Raw genomic sequence first — 22769 nt, forward strand, 5'->3', positions numbered from 1 at the left:
TCAGCATTACATTGAAATACCAAATCTTCACTATTTGAAGCTTCTCAAACGTGAGAATTTAGTGCCTTTACATTTTATAGAGAAAGCAATCAACCAGTGCATCAGAAAAATGATCGATAATGAAAAAATCATTAGTTGAACCAAATGGAACCAATCCATTACAGGCAATGGTAGCCTGAAGATCAGAAAGCTTATGAAAGATGAGTTTCTGTTTACATTTCTAGCTGGTAATAAATGGGCAGGAGACGTTATTGCTGATCCCTTAATCAATAACAGTTATCTGCGTGCCCTATTGCCCCAATAAAGCTGCTCGCTCGACTGTACAACACAGAACTGCTGGGATTCTTGTGGATGCAGATGTGAGTTTAAGAGCTAAAGCTTCTCTAACGACTTCCCCCAGGCTGTGACTGTAGTCAAGCTGCCCATGTAAATGTTTACTATATATGAAAATGAAGAACTAAAACTTCCATTCACCCACACTGTAAACTAATGACATCATATCTGAGAGCCCAGGGCCTCATCAAGCAGCCATAAAGTTTAATAAAGCACAATGAAATGTGATTTTCACATGGTGCCATTCATTTCCATAAGCCCTGCATTTACTACCCTCACGTGTCGCCCCAGTGTCTCAGTGGGGTTGTAGAAAGTAGGGCTTCCACAGGAGCAGAACACTTTCACAGCTCCGTTTTCATTTAGTGTCATTAGAAATTCAATTCCCAGTAAATGACTTTTTAGAATTTCACAGCAGTCCCTTAAGATGTTCTTGCATGACCCACTTTTGTCTCAAGCAGCACAGGCTTCTCTTCATCACCACAGTTCACGATGTACATGCCTATTCCTAAACTGCTCCATCAAAGTCCCAGAGTTCTTGTTTAAGTGTGGGCTTTTCAGACTGCCAGGGTCATTGCAGGGGAAACTGGTCATTTGGTGTAAAACTCCCACCGTGATTCAGGAGTACTGTAGCAGCTGGCTATTTTCAGCCTGTATGTACTGGTATCTGCAATCTATAAGCCTGTGTCAAATATATCTCTATGGCTAGACACAGAAAGAAAGAAAGAATATATTAACAATGACACTGATACTCTGGGAAAGTACCTTTTTACCCTGGAGTCCAGTTTATGCCTATTCCACTGTGGATTCTGTATTTCACTGAAAAAGCCCTAATCCTGCAACGCTGTGGCTGATTCATCCAGATCACAGGCTGATTTTCACCAGTGTATCAACATAAATTCCTCTCTGGTTCTGTTGATTGCTCACGTCAGGTGCAAACACACCGTGCATCAACAGCTAAGCGTGCTGAGATTATGTTCTGTGATCTGCCCCATCTGTTAAAAGGCCGGTGACAAAAACAGCAGATCTGTCTCAGCTCCCCGTCGGAGTTAAGCAGAAAGCGGGTACAGCTGACACTTGTAACTTTAAGCATGAAATGAACACACTCACTTTTCTGTCTGTGCAAACAAGGCTTAATAAAGGTGATGGGCTATAAATCTGGTGCTCCACCTTTTTCAATTTTCTGCCTCGCTGAGCATCCTATGGGAGCAGGGGACCACCTATCCCCAGGAAATACCCCAGACATTATGTGCAGCAATGCAACACATATGACACACACATGAAACATATAGGGGAAGTGATTTTACACCAGGGGATTAGAGACACTGACCAAAAGTAAATTAAATCAAATAAAAAAAAAGCAGACAGGTGCTATCAATAATAGGAAAGCTGACTATAGGACCCCAGAGGAAATATTAGACTCTGGGATATTAAGTGAATGATCATTCCAACAGTAGTCACTCTATTGAGGTCAATGACACGGTTACCCTTTGAAAGTTTGCTCCTAATGGAGCTAATGAATGCTCCACCATTGGGTTTATGAAGCATACATCCTGGAAGTGAAGTCCACTGCCCCCAAGTTGATCTTAAACATCATCAGTTGTGAGCCTGCTGGCTCTGACAGGTGGCCTGTGTTGGGGAGCAGGTGACCCCCCACGCTCCTTTCCCCCGATGCTGTCAGTCACAGTGACAAAGGTGACATTAGGAGCAGATCCTGCCATGATGGAAAGGGCATCTGCACAGCATGTACATCTTTTATTAGCCTCTGCCCGGATCAGACAGACAGACAGACAGAGGCACGCAAATTTACCCACATCTGAGTGAATAGACACATGGTCAGATACAGGGTTTCCTCTCTGGTCAGAAAACACACCTCAGTAATTTATGAGTACAAGGTGCCCTCCTGAGAAAAGAGGACAATAGTTTGTACTTGAGGAGAACAAGCAATAAAAGTACCACAGGAACTAAATAGCAATGTCCTCAAATCACTTATTACTTAGAGAGTAATTTTAGTTTCTTCCAACATGGGCCCTATTTTCAATCATTCTGGCTACAATTTCTATCAGCAATCGTAACACAACACTGACAATAATAATTGCTGAGATGCGGAAACACACCAACAGCACTATGGCTGCAACTAATCAACATTCTTATTAAGTCTGCTCATTATCTTCTTGATTAATTGATCAATCCACTGTCTTTAAAATGTTACTCACAATTTCCCAGTGACAACTGTGATGTCCTCAAATAGCTAGTTTCAAGAAAATGGTGGCCAAGACTACAAAAATAACATCTTAAATGTAATAAACCAGAAATGCTTCTTGGACACCCTTCAATGTAGAGTGTCCACGCAGGGACAGAAATGGTGTACTTTTGTAAAGATGGATTGTGAACATGCTGAATCTTTCAAAACCATGCTCTGAAAATAATAGCGTCCTTTGAAGAAATGTGAAATGGCTGATGTGTTGGAAACCTCACAAAGATATACTGTGCAAGTCTGCACAGCAGAACAAAATGGTCTCCCCAGAGTAACTCCAGAGACAACAGCTATCACTTCTTCCTCTTGTTCTTCCAGTCGTACTTTAGATTTGCCACTGCTGTGGGCTGTAATGGTTGTCTTTTCATTGTCCTCTCTGTGCTAATTGAAACAGAATCTGTGGGTAAACAGGTCCATTTGGTCAGGCTAGGCTTTTAACTCCAGTTAATGCACAGAGCTATTTGTCTGAGCATATGCTAGAGTTGAAATATAGTCACTGACTCAAGGGAGAAGTTATGCTGCTTCTGTCATGGACAGTGAAGATTCCTCTCGAAAACAGCTGCTAATAGCTTCTGCACTTTAGGGATTTTTTTCCACCTTTCTTCCAACTACATTGCCAGAAGAGTTTAAAAAAAAAGAAAAAAAAAGAAAAGAAAAGAAACCCCTTTGGAAAAACATTGTGTGTTTTCACCAGAACTAGAGGTCAGAAACAACAGATGTTTGTGTTGTTTAACCCTTAAACTACAAACGGGTCTAATAAAATTATTTTACAGTAATGTTGAATTTATTTTAGCATATTTACAAATCTATGATTCTAGAAGTTCAGATTATTGAAATGCAATACTGGGAAGCAATGAGTGTAGCCCTAGAGAGCAGTATTTTTTTTTTCTATCATGTAGAAAAAAAACACAATGAATAAATAATGGATGGTGTCATGTATAAAACATTATTTGTGCATTATTCACTACTAATAATAGTTTATTCCAGAGGTTCGATGTTTGTCGAGCACAAATATCAAATCCAGCTGATAAATTTCTATTAATATTTTATAAAAGCTGAGCTGTATCAATTATTCATGTTTATCGTAATGACATCTTGACACGAAAACCCGGACTGAGTGTGTGAAGTTCACGTTCCGTGAAGTTAAACCAAAGTCTTTTTTAAAATCTTTTTGATTCCAACAAAATCAACGTTAGCAGAGCAAAAACAAACAGATCTTTAATAATTGTAATAATTGTAATAATTTAATAAATGATTCTAGAGACAGTATTTTTAAAACCTCTACACCTACATTAACTGGTTTGAATTTAACTGTGTGGGACTATATATGATTTCTTAAAGGATAAGACTATGTTTTTCTTATTATCAACAAATCCCATGAAAAGACCAAAGCCAACAGTGATTTTCTCCAACCAGAAAGTATAATATATTACCTTAAATTATTCCACTCTGTGCCATAAACCTCCATTGTTAATATCAAACTACTAAAGCCCCTACACAGCCATGCTCCACCCACACAGGTGTTTTCACTTGTTGCCTGATTAGACCTCCTCTCAGGAGCACATGTATGTGTGTACAAACCACAGCTGACTGAGCAGGCACTATGACTGCAAAGCCTCCATTGCCGGCAGCTAATTTGTTTGTGTCTGATTTCACTGGTTTAACAAACTGCTCTAAATACATAACACAGCAAATGCTGCAAATTTAGGCAATTTACATGATGTGGCTACAAGGCTAGCAGTGTAACCATCTTGGAATAATGCCTGAACACTCCTGATTCATATTAACTGCAGGTTTTCTTGTTCTTCCTGTGATGTCAACATTGCATAAATGCAGCATTAGGGCAGAACAACTTACATCTTTAATAATTATTAGTTATTATTATTATTATTATTTATATCTTTACTATTTGTTAACATCACAAAATTCCCATAAGAACTCCACAGAATTTCTACCTGCTAGAAGTCTAATGGCCTAATCAGCCAGAATTGAGAACACTTGTGTGTGTGTACATCAGTGAGCCATGCTGTTGCAGTGGATGATATGGTCAGTGTAGTTAAGTTTTAGCCAATTCCACATACACCAGCCTGGTGTCATAAATACAAACATCAAACTGCACCATTTATTCCTGTTAAAGTAACATTTGCTAAAAACTACAGTGCCCAGCTGTTTAAGAAAAATACTGAGCTTTTTATTTAAAATTAAACTATAAATTTGTGACCTGTGGTTAAAAAAGTAATCCACTAGAAATAGGCTTGGTGCTGAATGCCACAGACAGGATAGGGAAGTCAGAAAATACTGAGAGATAAATGAAGGCATTGTGGGTTTTGGTCTTTTCATTGGATTTGTTAACCATTCAAAAATAGAGAATAATGCCATCCTTTGTTATGCCACCCTTTAATGACAACATATACATATGTCCTCTAGGAATATATGTAAAAAGCAAATGCTGTCAATAGAAAACGGCTATAAAAAAAATAAATGAGGTTCATGACACCCTTATTTTCACTTTCTAGTACATGTAGCCTGTGGCCCAATTGCTTGCTGCATCTCAAAGCACCATTTAGCCACAAAACACTGCCACTGCCGCAGAAAACACAGGCAAACAACGGACATCCGCACAAGCTGCCCGAGTGGAAAGTTGATAAAATGGTCATATGATACACTGAAACATCATCCACACATAAGCTAAAAGACATTTCCATATTCCATTCCTGGAGACAAAACATGTTGGAATGAGGAAGGGACATGTGGGGCATAAGATGCAAAGCAGGGAATGGAATAATCTAAGCTCAGTGACCATACAACCTTTCGAAAATAATAAGGTGACTGGAGTTGTAGGTAGGCAGGGAAGGAGATTGGCAAGATTTTATCACGAGAGCAAAGGCATATTAATCATAGTCTGGGAACACATGAGCACAACGGTAAGGAAAGAACTCGGGAAAGGTTAATGTGTGGAAACTGGTGTAATAATGTGCGCCTCTGGAATACAAAAATAGTGCGTTCAATATGCAGCAAAGCAATCACCGCACTGTTACATGTCACTGTACATAAGGCAATGCTACGCATACACTGCTAGCACGAAAATATGATGGGGGGGAAAGTGTATAACATCTGCCAAACAGCATGAATTTAACAATAAAAACAGAATTGTTTGTGTGGGAAGCTCAGCTGGTTAAGGCTGCCAGTTTGAATCTGACTCAGTCTTTCCTGAATGTCATCCCATTTCTCTCATGTTTCCTGCATCTCTGAATAGGCAAATAATCTCAAACATCATCTTAATCATCATCCACAACAACCTACACTCGAGGCAAATAATCCTTCACAGAGCCTCTTCAGACACACAGAGAAAACAAAGTGATAAATATTTCTAGTCTCATTTCTAACTCATTTATGACCTTGATAATGACAATAATGAGCCACCACTGTAGAAGGAACAAAAGCAAGGCTGGCACAAAATAAATCCAAACTTGAGTGATTCAGCTCAGCTTTTTTTTGACAGTCCAGCAGGCTACAAGCTTTACATCTCTGTTTCAAATGCAAAAATCAAAGAGACTGTGTACTCATCAGCAGGCTACAGAGACGGCGATCTCTCTCATTGTCTCGCGGCATGGATGTCTTGGCAGCTGGCCCTGGTACTCACGGTGCCATTGCTTCCCACTAATGAATGCAGACAAGAATTCAAAGGCCACATTGAAAAGTAGCGACATAACTCGAGCGTTCAGTTTTCAAAACGTGCAATTTGCTGACACAGACACCACCAAAGAGACTGAGACAGAGGACAGCAGGAAGAGCGATGACGTGGAAAAAGTATGTTTTGATCAGGGAAACCATATCAGTGTCTGATCTCATAAACCAACCAATTCATGCTTTTCGCAGCTTTTCATTTTAATAGCACCTGCTCTGCCATCTGATCAAGGATGTTTAACACAGACGCTGAAAATCTGATTCTATTTGATCTATGGGCTTTCAGGTTACTGGTTTTCATTTCATATGAAAAAAGAAAAATTCATCCACCTCTGCGCTGTTTCAGATAGCTCATGGGTGAAATCATAAGGGGAGTGGACCTTGACTGTCACAGCTCCCAAAAACAACTGCTGTAATCCCTCCAATCACACAGGTTTGCGGTACTTGAACCAACACACCAAATCAAATGTAAGCACTTAGCAGCTCCGAATCAGAGGAGCTTCTACAGTGAGGGTCCAGAACTGCTCCTCGTGAAAGAATGTATTCTTTAAATTCATTCACGAAACACCTTTTCATCTTAACTGCCCTGTTTTCAAAAACATTAGTCTTACTCAGACTTGGCACATTTGCAAACAAATTCCTGAAAAGCAAATCACTTCAGACATTTGCTGAGCTCACTATCAATGCTAATCTGAGCCCCCCGACATCAGCACAGCAATTTCCTTTTTCCGTGGTGAGAAGGTGTTGTAATAAGCATGTTGCTGGTTCTGAACAACAATCCCAGCCTTCCAACACAGTATTGAGCAACATCAATCAGGACTGTGGGTACTAATGGAGCTTCAGTGGCCATCAGAGAAGGGCAGCCTGCTGATAGATGAGGGAACACAGCACAAACAACCCCGTGTACACACAGAAAAACACAAACACACTCCCATCAGTCTGCATGTAAGTAATGATAATGTCTTATGAAGAGCACTGACGATCCACCCACAACACTGAGATTCACAGATATGGACAACATAGGAGTAATAAAGTGTGAGAAAGAGCAAATAAGATCTACTTCCTGATTTATTAGAATGAAAACATTACTGGCAATGTTTGGGAGGAAGACTATTTAATTAGACCGCTATTAATCACAGTAATTGGTCATTATCCATCCCAGGAACATATCTGGCCAATGGCTGTTAACCTTCCATCTCTATTGCTGCTCTTGTCCCCCTAACTATTATATACTGGTGGGCATAATTTCCAAATGACTCCTGGGAAGCATTTTCATTGGTTCTCAATAAAGGGTTGATTATATCCCAACTGTTTATTCATGCAAGGTGGATTATTCCTCAAGAGTACTTTAAATTGGTATCTCATACAAACACACATATTTTGTTTTGCTGTATCTCGTGGATTACGCTTTGCTTGCTGAACAAAGCCACCTCTAATATTAAGGAGAGAAATGTCCCAAAATAATTAGGTTGGTCTGTGTTTTTACCATCTTGTTTTGTCAGATTACTGCAACATTATGTAAACTGTTCAGATGGAACACCACCGGCGTGGCATTTGTCAGCTACTATGCCTGGTGAAATTGGTTTTCAATATTGTGGTGCAACGCAAGACTTCACATTATTTATAACTTAATATTACATGAATGTCGAATGAGCGGCACACTGTGGGTTTTCTGCATGTGCCCAGTCTGTACATACAGCTGGTGCCCCCCCACAAACTGGGAAATGACTGGTACACCAGGCCATCTGTCAGGAAGCAATGAGCAGATTCAAGACCCAAAAGGCCACCAAGGCCAAAAGGGTCAGCAGCAGGGAGGACAACTGTGGCCAGAGACAGGTCCTTATGGTATTCAAGAACACAATACTCTGAATAACCATACTCTGTACTTTTAAGTAGAGCTCCAATGAGGTAAAACTAATATAAAATCTACTGATATGGTAATGAGGTACTTAATCTTAAGCCTTGAGTCACTGGTTCTCAATAGTCAAACAACTGTATTGAAGATGCCACCTTCGGAGGATACTGGCTTTTAATATGTGCTGTTAAGCAGAAGAATGCCTTGCACAAGGCACTTATGTTTACAAGTCATTTAAATCAGTCACAAATTAAACTACAAAATATGTTGTACTTGCTATACAAAACAACAGATATAAGCATTTTCCCCTTTTGGCAGGACAAAAATTAATTTGTTAGTGCCTTCTATATCCATTACAGATAACTGCCACAAAAAACAACTTGTTCAGGGTTAAGGAAACATCATTTTTTGGTGAAGGTTAGGGAACAGTCATGGTCATGGTTAAAAGAAGCCAACACTGACTGTCAGCAGGAATCTAACCACACCAACATTCTCCCTCAGTGGACTTTGTGGCTCTAAAACAACACCACAGCATTTCCCCCCTTTCTTCCCAAAGCACAAGAGTCACAATTCCAACCACTGCAAGAGGGCTTGTCTCTTACATATAAACAAATGTCAGTTTTGGGCATTTGCTGACACAACCAAAGCTGTTGTTTTTCTTTGGAGGGCATTCTGAATGTTAACTGATTACAAACCTATTCTCCTAAAAAGATTAAAACACACACTAAGTGACAAGTGGTATTTTCAAGTCACTGCCCTCATATTTGTTATCGAGAAGCCGAGCTGCTTGTGCCACAGACTCCTGTCCCCATTCACAACACCATTCCACTCTTTTAATTACTTGTCTGAATATTCATGCAAGATCATAGCAAGAGCAATCTTCTGATATAGCTGATGCATTATGAGTCAGATGTTTAGTACCCAGTGAGTAAAGGGTACTAAAACAGCTTAATCAAGTGCTCTTGCTAAGGGCCATAATTGTACTCTGTTTATGTGCCAGGGTGCTCTTCTCTCCCCTCTTTGAGTTCTTGTTATCTGGAGTATTTACACTGCAGCAACACTATGTGAATGATTAATTAAAATGCTGTCGCTTTTTGCCCAAAACAACACAGTCGTCTAGACAGCTCAGTTGGAGTTGATTTATAGAGCTCTCTTTTTGATGCTATATTTTGTCTTTGCTCTATGAAAAGCTGTGATATATTATCATCATCATTATTATTTTTATTATACAGAGACACTACAGCAGTCGCTGATGAAAGAACCTCTCAAACTGCACCCTTCAAAATCATTTGCACAATTAGCAAAGCTGAACTGATTAAAAACGAATTTACTGATGTTAAAAAACCTTGTGGTTTTGTATGCCTCCACCAACCAGTCAAGTTACAGTTTAAATCCATGTCTGTCCAGACTTGTATAATATATGTTGTGAAGACTTTGATAGAATTTATTAAAAAGGTATTACGAGTATTTTTTGGCAAAATGGAAGTTATCACCATATTGTCATGTGTGATCCCAGTGAATAATTTCCAGTGAGAAACATGCCGTCTTCACTTAAGAGAATTTTTTTTTTGTTTTACAGGAATACAACAGACTGATAGAGAGGATTGTCACATAGTGTAACAACAATCACCTTGACCTTGTGACCTGGACATACAAGGTCAAAAATTAAACATTTTATCCTACCGGACATTTGTGTGCAGCAGTGCATCAATTCTTGAATTATGGCCAAAAGTTTCAAACTTGGTTTTTGGCCCTGGTCAAAAGGCTGCCATTTTTATTTACGACAGATTATGCTCATGAGAAAAACAAATGTTTTCACAGATTTCAGACAGCGTATGTACAAAGCAGAACTCGTCATAAGCACACACAAAACTTATCATAGCAGAGATTGGAAGAGAGATGAAAATCAACTTATCCCACCCACAAAAGCATCAAATCTGAGCACAAAGCCAGCCACTATAAGGAAATGGCCATGCGTGGATTGTCTTATATCCACTGTATAAACCCAATGTTTTCAGTTGAATTACACCATTTCTCTAATTCTTCAGTCAGTATAAAGTGCGTGGAGAAAATACTGCAGACTACATATCCTATGTCTAACAAAAGTCATGTTTAACTTCCAATGAAGCAAATATTGCAGGGAAAGAATTATGTTAATGGGCTGTGTGCAAGAAAACAGCTACAGTTAAAGCCAGTATAAAATATAACCCTCAACAAGAGACCTGGTTTGAAGTGGGCAATTAGAAAACAAGCCAAAAGAACGGCAACAACCTTCCCAAACCCATCGATCCATCTCATATGCAGCAGCGGGCTGTTCTGCCAGCACTCCACAACAAACCCAGCACCAGTTTTGGTGAGACCAGTGCATTAACACTGTGGAATGCCAATGTAAAACCTTCCCTCATAGTACTACTTTATAAGCTGTTAGCCAGCATTTCGGCATCTGATAAGCCTTCAGACACATTGATATATTTCTTGGTGCAACCCTCCTGAATCGTATTTCATCATCTTACCTGCGCCTTCAGCCTCTACCTGCTGCAACGTGCTGTTTTTAGTCTGAACACCCTACACATCAGCTATGCCGCACAACCATTACAGGCCACTTCTTCAATGAAAGGTTATGCAGCATTGATAAGCAGCATGACCATCAGGACGACTCTGCAGGTTGAATAAGTGTGGCTGAGTGTAGCAGCAACATAAACCACAGAACAGGAGCTCAGCAGCTATGTGTAATTGTGATGTGAAGAACTGTAAAGCAAGGACAGACCAGCCATCCTCTATGCAACAAAAGCTATGTTGAGCTTCCCATTAAACACATATTACAGGGAAATAATAATGCAAAGAGACCGCATGCAAGACAACAATCATGCTTATATCCCTACTGCAACACAATCCTATCTTCCATTAGAGACATGTACAATAAGGCAATAAGAAACCTCCACAAAATGATGGCAACAACTTAGGAAGAAATATGGGGCCAAATCGTCCAAGTTATCCTTCACTTTCTCATACAACAATAGCATGAAACCTCATCATACACCTGCCAAACCAAATCATAAAAAAGACAGAAAAATATGCTAACCACTAAACGAAACTAGCAAGAGGAGTAGTAGTAGAGGCAAAGAGATAAACGTTGAATCGAGATACAAACACCAGCAGCAAGCACTAACCTCTGCTTGGGATCCGTTTAGGGAAGAGTCAACTCCGCAGTCCCCACATCACAGACAGGAAAGGTCTGCTTGAAATTCATCTTTGAGCCAGCTGACACGACGACCTCCAACACATTTATTCCTCCTCAAAGTCCTCCTTAAGTGACATAAATGGACTGTTAGTGGGCCATCTTGCTTATGAAATGGTTTATGAGAAGCAGAGTTAGGAAAAGAGCAAACAAAAACATACCAAAGATAGTTATTCGACGGCTAAAAAAACGACCAAACAAACAAACAAACAAAACCGAACCACGACACAAAGAGCGCGTTAAATAGCTATCACTGAATTAGTGCGTCACTTGGCGGGAAACTTGGAGTTGTCTTACTTCCGGACTTGCTCCGTTAGTTCATTCTTTTAGGTCGCCATTTTACTGAGTCCCAAAAGTGACTAAAGCAAAACTGAACTATTCAGTAATTTAAAAAAAAAATGTAGACCTATCGGTTTGTCTTCAAGACCTTTTCAGTCGCGTTTTGCCGTGGTACAGTAGGAAAACCACAGTTGTAGTTTTAACGAGCAGCAGCAGAGACGGCCGCGCTCCATTTAGCTTACCTTGTTTGACGACCCTTCTACTGTGTATGGCGATTCACTGACGAGGCTTAGTTATACACTTAAATGGAACAGAGCCATAAATACCGACATTTTATATATATATATAGATATAGATATAGATATAGATAGATAGATATAGATAGATAGATAGAGATATATAGATATAGATATCATTTCATTGAGAATGTTTCCTAAACATGCTGGTTAAAAATGTCATTCAGTTGGCCTTACATCTCTCTCTCAAAGTATTTGGTGTTACAAATAAATAGTATGTAAACTTGATTTCCCGGGAGATAGGGTTGCCTAAGTGTAAGGGAAAAGTATAAATTTGTAACAGCTGTAATGATTTCCAAACACCATCTTTAAGGGAATATGTCTTTGCTGCAACCATGACAGCCAATTAGTGTTTCATGTAGTATGTTTTTTAAGGAAGACTATTTTAAATGGTGCAATTTAAAGAAAAAAAAAAAAAAAAAAAAGTTAGATCTTTATTTAAGACAGCAATTTAAGCTTCAGAGCACTGACTTTACACTAACTGAGTCCCATTCCTTGCATTTTATATTGTTTGTGTGGTCAGTTTCTGTCATGTTTTTGGTTTATTTTCACTCTGTTTGCAATTAAATGTATAAAAAACAACCATTAACATAACAAATGCCATCTCATCTAATGTAGGAGTGGAGGTAGCAGAAGTAGTAGTTGCTAAAGGAAGTCGATCTTTTCTCTTTTCTGTTCCTTAACCTGAATAACGGATTTCATTGCCCTCATAACTATAGAGAGAGGCTTGGCTCATTATGGTCCATAATCCAGTCTGTGAGCTCCCTGAATTGGCTGTGCAATGACATATCAATATTGTCCTTGGTAGAGAGAAGGTGGAAATGTAACAAAACAGTGTAGGGAAAATGTTAACAAAATCTCAAGCAAGGGAGAAAAAAAAAACATTTCTGGCTGTAAGTGAGCACCAGCTGGGAATACAAGCTTGTAGAAATGTTTCTGTTTGGCTGGTCCACCACTGCTGTAGCAATTTTATTAATGCTAAATAATCTGAATGTCATTAAGTAAGTCTCTGTTTTTATAAAATGAGCTTTTATTGCAACCTTCAAAAGAGTTGAAACAGGAGTCAAAAATTCTACCAGCTGTTATGCAAAAAATACAAATATATGGATGAAACACTCTGTTGTGGCGTGTATCTAAAGAACATGCAGCACAAGTTGATTCAGATTCATCCTTAGGCTCTTTCTGCAGATACCCCATACATTTAAAAATATTAAAGGACAAATCATGCTAACCAAACACCATATAGCCCTAGATACACTTAGAAATTGCATGGGGAAGTTCTGCTAAGCTGCAGGCCCTGTCAGAAACATTAACTTTTCATTGTCCTGTGACATATGTGCTTATATATTCATCTCATTTCCTCCTGACTGTCAGGAGCTTTAGAGAACATTCATCAGAGTGAGCGGTTACCAGCAGTCCCTACATACCCGTAGCAAATCTGATTTGATTTTTATTTATTTACACATATGAAAAAGATACAAACTGAAATATACATAGACAACAGAAAATGTGATTGAGAGGTTCAAAAACACTCCCAGAGGCCTCCCATGCATACCTTTATCCATTAGAAAAGGAGAAAAAATATTAAAATTATAGGGAAAAAAGACAAAAGATAGGGTTCACACACATAAGACAAGAGAGTGGCAACCTCAGTGTTAAAGATAAGTTGGACTTTTCCCAAACACTCTTTGCTATTTCAGTTCTTACTATGCTAATCTTTATTGAGGCATTCTTGGTCTAAGCACCAGTCTGTCGTATCTGATGACGGTAAAGTTTCCTCGTTCTCTGGCCTTTCATTGCCAGAATGAGATCAGCTCACTTCCTCCTCAGAGAAGTCTTCATTTACACAGATCGATGTGTTTTTCAGCTGGGCTCTTACTTTGGAAAGAACAAGTTCTTTGTTTTTGAATCTCAAAAATCTGACAACAATTTGTCTTACTTTGTCAAAATTCTGCTTCCACTTGTGCAAACACAATTTGTCTTGATGTGGAAAAATGTGTTTTGTAAGCACATTACCTTTTATTTAAAGTTTTCCAAATGCACAAATATCAACGCTTACATCATCATTTGGCTTCTGGGTATTTTGATCAAAAGACGCCAGATGCCATGGCTGTCAAGGACACACACAGACACTCCTCTCATCTTCCAACCATTTAGTTCTGATATATATTAATAACAGCTTCTTTACACTGCTGGATATAACTAATTTGAACAAACTCGTGTATTTATGTATTTATGGACCAAAATTATTCAGTTAAGCTCCAAGAGACATCCCAGGACCAAATGCAGCCATTTGCTTGACTCAAGCTTTTCCTCATTCCACTGGAATTTCCCACCAACCTTATTTGTTTTTTGAGAATTAACTTGCTAATAGGTGATTTAATTGCTCTAAACAAACGATATCTTTCTGAAACACATTTCAGCACTGCCCAGTACCCACATCCTTGAACAATGACAAGCTTTCAGAGAGGACAGAATTAAAATTCAAAGGCAAGGCGGTTCATTTTAGTTCCAGGAACCACTGTGTGAAAAACACTTGACTGATTTTAATCACAATCTTATTTATTTCAGCTTAGAGCACGGCATGACTTTTTAAAAGCTGGTGGTGGTTTTCACTGTGTTTTCATAGTGCAACAGCACCATCTAGCAGGTATCCCTAGGTATTAGCTCACTGAAGCCATTAGATATTCACTGTGAGAGCCCTACTTTCACAGCACTGCTGGAATAGCAAACATTTATGTGCAGAATAGGCTTTTACTAAGAGTACTTTATCTTCCTGTCTGTTATACACTCCATTCAGTCAGGATTATTGTTGTCAACATGTGTCTGCACTATTCAGTTATAAGACTGCCAACCCAGGAGGAATGAGCCATGGGATATACTTGGCATTTGGCAAATATAACAAAATCTCTGTCTGTGAATCATTACATTATTCTCCTCAGAAACAGAGACCAGAGAATAAACAACATTTGCATTTAAAAAAAGCCATAAAGTCATAATGCAGTCACTTCCACCGTCTTAAAGTTTAATTAATTTGTAATGAAACATTTGAAATTCAAATGATAAAAGTAGATAAAATAATAGAATAGAAATGGAATTCAATTAAGCACATTTCTGAAGAACATAGTAATTCTGAAGTACTGGTCCAAGAGGCCTGAGCACAGTTTTATAAGACTTTATACTTTAACTCAACTTTATTTAATAGAGCTCTCCCTTTTTAATGAACTACAATTAACTGCAGCTGGGTACATAAAAGCAGAGGTTTTTATGTGCAAAACATATTGTGGCTAATTAATTACACAGTATGGTGCAACGTGAAAAAACATTAAATTCCTATGGGTTTTAAGCCCGTGGTCATATAGTGTATGTCTTTTTGTACTCAAACACACCTGTCTTTACAGTGCATACTTTTATTTTTGATATTCAGGTGCATGGTTGTACAAGAAGTAGCTGTTAAATCGCTGAATAAAGCAGCAGAAAAGGTGGAATGCCTACAGACAAAAGTTACACTACACAGTTAGGCAATGCAGTAGATGTTGATGCTCTCCTCTGCACAGTCACTGACAACTGACATTCAGTTGTCATTTGTTGCAAACATCTGTCTGAAAGTGTCTGTGAGTCTTGTGCACCGTGAAGTCCTCCACAGTCTCCTCGATATCCAGCGTCTAGGTCAGTTCATTCTCAGTGCCAAATATACCCAGTCCACTCAGCCTCTCTGGTCTCAGTGTGCTCCTCCAAGTTTTCAAACAGTGAGCAGAAGGAGCTCTGCAGTCAAAGCAACAGGGATTATCAAAAACAGCAGAGAGGTGATGCACACCTTCACAGCTGAAGGATCCACCCTCACCAGGCCTATTTTAGTATTTAATTTTTAGCCAGACCCAGCATTCCCCTGTTGGTCACACTACATGGCCGGTGTGTTTGATTTGAGACACTTACCGAGGTCGCTGGGTGGTGCATTAAATCAGCAGTTTCTTTGCAGCTGCAGCTGCTGATTTTGGCTCTTTTCATTTGATGCGCTCTCACATGGTTAATCATAACTTTATCAGGTCAATTTTGTCTTTTATACTGTAACAAATTCTGTAAAAAAAAAAGTTAATGACTTCAGGGTGTCAAATCTCCTGGTTTTTAAAAAATACTCCAAAAAGTACAAGTACACCAAGAAGGACTTAGTTCCAGTAACAACCGTGAATGTAACTCATTACTTCCATCCCTGAAGTTAAGATTTTTGCGAACAATGTCCAAGGACAAGAAAGACAAAATCTAACACAACTTTGCATTTCTTCATTAAAGTGTATTCCCATTCAGAGGTAAGATGTCGATGTCTTTGAGTCATGCTTAAGCTGCTTTTACACACATAAAAAGCAAAGTGCACACACTGGCCCTTTACTCCACGACATCAAGACTTCTGGGATCTTCTCTCCTTCATGTCACTCTAATGAAGCCATTTACATCAGTGATAAATGTGATCATCCTTTTCTCTTTCTCCCTGTCTCTTTTATCAACCTAGAGGGAGTTCAGGGTGTGTGTGTGTGTGTGTGTGTGTGTGTGTGTGTGTGTGTGTGTGTGTGTGTGTGTGTGTGTGTGTGTGTGTGTGTGTGTGTGCGACCATCATTAAAAATGCAAAGCATCTCTCCAAAGAGTGTCCTGACAAGCCACTCACCATCATTGGATATCAGTCATTAAAATTTAGCGAAGAGGGCAAAGCGTGGCCTGGGTAGGTGTCAGGTTCCTCATTCAGGCTGTGAATAAATTTTTCAAAGTCCTATTACCTCTACAGGCACCACCGCTGATGTCTCAAGTCTGTATGCTCTGACGCTGCCGTTGTCTGTCTCTGCTGGTATTGTAGCTGAGGTGTGACAAAAGCTGAATCAACACTAACAACATGAGTCTCAGGGTGGCTATACTGATTCATTTACTACTGGTTGTTGACAAGGCTGATTCTAAAAAAGGTGAGTTGCTATTTGTTACCTTGATGGAACAAAGATTAAACTTGATAGGAGTGCTTTATCTTGCAGGTACTAGAAAGTTGGGCCTCAATTGTTCAATGTCAGCTTGTAATACACTTTCAGAGGTTGCACCCGGTTGCTGGAAAATAGACAAATACACAAGTCAGCTAGGAAGGTGCAATAACCTTTAATCGGTATCTCTGCTCTTTGAGGTGAAATAAAACTTCTTTTTTTTTTTAAATTATAAGGTGTCAAATGTGGAGGAATCCTCTCTGCTCCATCTGGCAATATCTCCAGTCCAAACTTCCCAAGCCTGTATCCCTACAACACGGACTGCTCCTGGCTAATTGTGGTGGCAGAGGGCTCCTCCGTCCTCCTCACCTTTCACTACTTTGAGCTGGAGTACCACGCCAACTGTGCTTACGACTACATCAAGATCTACAATGGCATATCTGAGGATGAGGGAAACCTCCTTGGGACATTTTGTGGTGACATCTCTCCACCTCAGTTCACCTCTTCTTGGAATGTCATGTCCGTCATCTTCCATTCAGACCGCCATGTGGCCTACAGGGGCTTCAGCGTTGGCTACAGAAAAGGTAACTTGTTAAATCTGATGCGATGTGACAGGGATCAGTTGTCTTACTGCCCAAAGCTTGAGATAATTTTGTTCTTGCCAAGTGGCAATACCATAACTCATGGCTTTTAGGTAAAACTTCTTGACCTTAAACCTCAGTGGAGGTCTCAACAAAACATTATAGAGAAACAAGACAAAGAGTCTATAGCCACACAGGGAGCTCTGTGAGGCTGTACGGAGGCATAGCTCATATTTTATCATGCTTGCTCTAGCATGCTGATGTGCTGTCCATTTTCATCTGAGTTTAGTGTGTCAGCATGCTAGCATTTACAAATAAATACTAAACACAATGAACAGCTGAAGCTGATGGGAATGGCATTTGCTTTGTAGGCATTTGGTCATAAAATTAAAGTACTGGACAAAATTTAATTTTGACCTGATGATGGCACTACTTGAAAGGTCAGGGGATCAAAGTTATTACAGAGGATCATCGGAGTCATTAGAATTGATCCTCTATGGACTTTGAATATTTGTACCAAAAGTTATGGCAATCAGTCCATCAGTTGTTAAGATACACATTAAGAACCACAAATGCCAGTCTCACGGTGGTGTCTCATTTGCCTCATGAACCAAATTCTTTCAGTTTACCAGTACCATCCTCTTTGCAAAACAAAGAATGTAGGGTGCAAGTGAGTTTGTCTTCTATCCTCTTTAGACATGTGCGGTGGAGTCCTCACTGGCCTATCAGGTGTAATCTCCAGTCCAGGCTACCCTCAGGAGTACAGCAACAATGCTGACTGCTCTTGGGCCATCCACGTGTCCAACACCAGTGTGGTCACCTTGGTCTTCTTGGACTTCCAGCTGGAAAACAATGAGGGGTGTAATTTTGACTTTGTCGCCTTGTTTGATGGCCCGACAGTCACTCACCGCCACCTGGGCAAATACTGTGGGGCAGATAAACCTCCCAACATCGTCACCACCTCCAACCAGCTTCTGGTAGTCTTCAAGTCTGACTTCAACATTGGGGGGAGGGGGTTCAAGGCCTACTATTTCTCAGGTAAGAGGTTTTGATTAGCTGTGTTCCAAAAATAAACTCTTCACAACAATATATGATCTGTTTTCAGTATTTGACCCCTTGAATGTTTTTGGTGTAATTACAGGAACTAATAATGAAAAGAGGACTTTGGTCAGTTACCAACAATGTAACTAACTCTGTCAGACTTTTTACATAAAGCAACCTTTATTCACAAAACTCACAGAAACTCAACCAAGAAATCTGAGGAGGCATCCACAGTAAAGAGCCACAGATCTGTAGAACAGTATAAAACTGAAAAAATTCAAATGACTTAAGCGAGAGGGGAATGATGGGATCTGTGATCAGGCTGATTTTAGTGGCAAGAAAAAAAAAATTGGGCACATGAAAGACCCAGAGAATGACAAAAAAGATCCTGTCATCTATTGAAATGAAAATTGGACACCTCTGATAGAATGCAAAGCACCATCTTTGACAGATACTGGGTAGAGCAGGACTCACCAACTGTCTCACACCATCCCTGCGACATGAGTGGTCTAACCAAAGTCTAGACCTGAATCCAGTTGAAAGTCCTGCAGCTTCATATTTATTATACACACTTGAAAGTGGTATGAATCTTCTCATCTACTTCTTGGCAAGAACTGGACTGAACACACTGCAGTAGCCTTATATCATAAATAAAGCTGACTAATTAATCTGACCAATTGTACTTCTAACAGGTGAATGCCAGCAAATCCTGTCAGCTGTAAGTGGCAACTTTAGCAGCCCACATTTTCCCAGCATCTACCCAAACAACATCAACTGCCACTGGAGCATCACTCTTGCAGCTGGCTATCGCATCAAACTCTATTTCCCTGTGATGGATTTGGAGGATCGCAACAGCCTGTCAGATGAGTGTGACTATGACTCTGTTGCAGTTTATGATGGGGACAGTCAGACAGACACCCTGCTGGGACGATGGTGTGGCAGAGAGCAACCACCCTCTCTCATCTCAAAGGGTAACAAGCTGCTGGTGGTACTTAGCACGGACAGAAATGAAGCTCATAGAGGGTTCACTGCATCTTACCTTGGAGGTAAATGTTCAGCACATAAGCATCTGATTCATTTCCAGAATAAGAAAACCACACTTATAATCTACAGGAGTCATAAATCTACTTATGCTGTGGGTGATGTAGGTTTAAGTCATGCACTCGCAAGTGCTTACAATATTTGCAGTCTAAATCTCAGCTAAATATACTCTTGGTTATTGCCTGAATTTGCTAAATGTTCATCTCTACAAGCAACTCTTTCCCATATAATTCTTACATATGTTGCTCTTGAACAAAAAAGTGAAATGTCTTTTTTCCCCTGCAATCCAAGTGGTGCCTGTAAACGTTAGCTGCACAAGATCAGAGTTCACCATTTTGATACCCCAGCAGTCCCTACCTCAGCTGGACCGTGAGAGCATCTACCTGGGAAACCCATCCTGTGCAGCCCAGTTAACGGCCACCTCGTATAAGATACTCGCTCAGTTTGTCAACTGTGGTACTGCTAGCCAGGTGACTAGCTGCAATCTCATGCCACTTACTGTTACACCCTCATGAGTAATGATTTACGGTACATTAACTCTTAAAGACAATGATTTGTGTCAGACATTTATGCCTTGCTTCTATTAATACCGTAACTCCTGATCTCTTACAGAAACATCGTAACATCACCATGCTGGTAAACAAACTCTACATCGATTTCTCTGATGGGAAGCAGCAGAATGTTCAAGAATATAAAGTGCAGTGTGATGCCCTGCGGAAGATAGCATCAGTGTCCATCATTTCAGCAGAGGAGCGTCGTCTCGAGGAACAAGCCCAGCAAACTGACAATGACAGCACTGGCAACGCAGGGGAGCAGGAATCTGAGCCTCATGATCTGAGCGATATTGTCTTTATTAGCATCTGTGTTCTGGCTGTTATTCTCATGGTGATAGCTATTGTTTGGCTAGTGTTGCTGTAGTAATATATACTGTATGTACAGTTTTATCCAACAAAGAAAGGACCCCAAAGCTGAAGCTGTTTTAAAATCACATTTTGTATAAAAATGTTCACCAACAGTATAAAAACAAAGAATCTATCAACAGAAAATTCATACATGATTTCAGCATTATGATCACCACCAACAACCAATGAATTACATGCAGCTAAACAACAGTGTAAGGCTACTGATGTGCCACAAAATGTAAAAATATTTTGTATTTCTTTTACAGAAAATCAATAAAATAAAATAAAAGTAAAAAAGTAAACAAACCTTGACACATTTCCTGTAAACCAGAAGTCTTCAATATGCAGTCAGCAGCTAAGCCTTATTCATCATCAGTTACTTCTTGTATTTAGAAACCACCTGGTTGACTGATATTGTGCTGTCCTTCACTTGAGTTCTGATCTCAGCGTTGTGTTTGAATGCAAACACCAGCGCTCTAACAGTCCGTCTATATGAGCTGCTGACTAACCGGGAGCTCTGGTGAAACACTTCTCTCTCCATGATGTCTATGAGACCAGAATCCTCCTGTAGGTCAGATAAGAGCATAAGAAAAAAACAAATACATTACTTAAAATTCATATTCATATTTATGAATGAAGCAGCTAGTGACCAATAACTTACAAAGTAAACAAGTTTTCAAGCAATAGGATACATGGTTTACAAACAAAATGTCAGGTGTCAATACAAATTCATGCGCATTTGATGTGAAGTTACTTCTGATACCATACAAAAACAGAAAACTAGATATTACTTGAGCTAGGTTTTATACATTCATACAAATGACCCCATATTTTAGGTTCTCCATGAATTTGTACTTCCAAATTTCACAACTGATGTATTGACAAATTCCATTTGTCATGGAATAAACAGAAGGAGTAGTAGCAGTAGAACACAAATGCTTTTGCCATTACACTGAGCCTAGCTGAGACGCTCTTCCTCACCTTGACCTCCAGGGCTTCAGACATTAGTCTTCTAGCGTTGCTCCTGAGTCCTTCAGATTGTTTGTCGGAGCGCACTTCAATAGATGGCTTATTGGAATTCTCCTCAATGAACGTCCTCCAGTCCGTGTAAACCTTTGCTGCCATTGAACTCACCTCAGGGTCCACATGCTTTCGCATTTTGTTGACAGTGTGACCTTAGAATGGAGAGGTTTTCATTGTGTGTTCATTTGAATATAGCCTGGCATGTGTGAGGTAAACACATTTTTGATAGGTACTTGCTGTTTTGAGCTATAATGCTGCTGTAACAATGCAGCGGCAACCAACTCAGGACTTGTAACCGTACAATATGTGCAACCAACAAACTGTTCATCATGTGGGTTTAAACTGACTGGATTGTTCTGCAATATGTGCTACAGCCGAAGCAAATATTAAAATGTACAACATTTATTTAGTGAGCGCTTTTCACAGCCACAATGCATTGTGTCAGGCGTCTACGCAAACTGTAAGTGTCAGAATAGCACCAAGATAAGGTGTAAAACAACACGAAAGGCCATGCAGATAGATGCATCTTATCATGAGGGTTTCCAGCCTACCTATTTTTGTGGACTTGAGCACCTCCCGGGATGGGATCTTCTTGCTCAGCTCTGTCAGCGCAGTCAGCAGATTGTCCTTGCTCTGTTCTGGTAGCTCCAACATACACTTGTAGCGCATGATGTCCTCAATCACAACCACCCTCTGCAAAAAAAACAAAAAAAACAAACAAAAAACACAAGGGCAAATAATGAGTAAATAAATCTGTCACATAAGCCCGATGGTTTAGCCTGGTCATTCACGTGTAGGACTCATAGCTCACCCGTAAAGACTCTATTGTAGTTTGTTTGTAAACCCTTTCGTTGCTCTTCGATTTTGTAGGTGTTTCCCCCTTTGGAAGCCGTACCACAAACTTGTCCATCTTCAAACACGAAGCAGGAAGCTGCCGAGTGGACTGCTTGGTTCTGACACAGCGCTAAAACAGTAAAGTTTGGTTCAGTGCCGACAACTAAAGTTCAGGAAGGAGAGGGAGCGTCCAGAGACCACCAATGCTAACTGCTGTTAGCAGGTACCTGGATAACGTTACTTAGCTAACGCTCTCCTTGGAGATTCAACATTATCAAACGCATCGCTAGCATGGGTAAAATCATTCATCCATACTCCACCAATTAACTGCTGCGTTTTATTTCTAACGGCAACTGTGACAAATATTTTGTTGGGTAAAGCTAGCAACTGCTGGACGGCTATGGATATATGCTACAAACTAATGGTGCCTTTAGGTGCTCTCGGAAT

General features: G+C 39.8%; 2 protein-coding genes across 2 annotated transcripts; one reads left to right on the forward strand and one right to left on the reverse strand.

The window, feature by feature from the left end:
• The first annotated feature begins 16824 nt into the window (after positions 1 to 16824).
• cdcp2 (CUB domain containing protein 2) lies at positions 16825 to 20481 on the forward strand. Its single transcript, XM_041056242.1, has 6 exons — positions 16825 to 16891; positions 17137 to 17484; positions 18178 to 18519; positions 19215 to 19568; positions 19855 to 20033; positions 20176 to 20481. Exons 1-6 carry the CDS (start codon positions 16825 to 16827, stop codon positions 20479 to 20481), a joined length of 1596 nt encoding a protein of 531 aa, XP_040912176.1.
• On the reverse strand, positions 20142 to 22751 carry tceanc2 (transcription elongation factor A (SII) N-terminal and central domain containing 2). The gene is made up of 4 exons (XM_041054909.1): positions 22300 to 22751; positions 22040 to 22181; positions 21447 to 21640; positions 20142 to 21030 (listed from the first exon to the last, which is right to left on the reverse strand). Exons 1-4 carry the CDS (start codon positions 22396 to 22398, stop codon positions 20842 to 20844), a joined length of 624 nt encoding a protein of 207 aa, XP_040910843.1. The 5' UTR covers positions 22399 to 22751; the 3' UTR covers positions 20142 to 20841.
• Between the last annotated feature and the right edge of the window lie 18 nt (positions 22752 to 22769).

This window comes from Toxotes jaculatrix, chromosome 14 (genome assembly GCF_017976425.1).
Source record: "Toxotes jaculatrix isolate fToxJac2 chromosome 14, fToxJac2.pri, whole genome shotgun sequence".
In the NCBI taxonomy this organism is placed as follows: Eukaryota; Metazoa; Chordata; class Actinopteri; family Toxotidae; genus Toxotes; species Toxotes jaculatrix.

Excerpts from the sequence above, each read along its gene's own strand:
- tceanc2 (XM_041054909.1), bottom strand. The coding sequence starts at position 22,398 with ATGGACAAGTTTGTGGTACGGCTTCCAAAGGGGGAAACACCTACAAAA. Across the intron at positions 22,182-22,299 it reads CTACAATAGAGTCTTTACGG|AGGGTGGTTGTGATTGAGGA; the intron begins GTGAGCTATGAG and ends TTTTTTTTGCAG. Across the intron at positions 21,641-22,039 it reads GCTCAAGTCCACAAAAATAG|GTCACACTGTCAACAAAATG; the intron begins GTAGGCTGGAAA and ends CTCCATTCTAAG.
- cdcp2 (XM_041056242.1), top strand. The coding sequence starts at position 16,825 with ATGAGTCTCAGGGTGGCTATACTGATTCATTTACTACTGGTTGTTGAC. Across the intron at positions 19,569-19,854 it reads CACTGCATCTTACCTTGGAG|TGGTGCCTGTAAACGTTAGC; the intron begins GTAAATGTTCAG and ends CTGCAATCCAAG. Across the intron at positions 20,034-20,175 it reads ACTGTGGTACTGCTAGCCAG|AAACATCGTAACATCACCAT; the intron begins GTGACTAGCTGC and ends GATCTCTTACAG.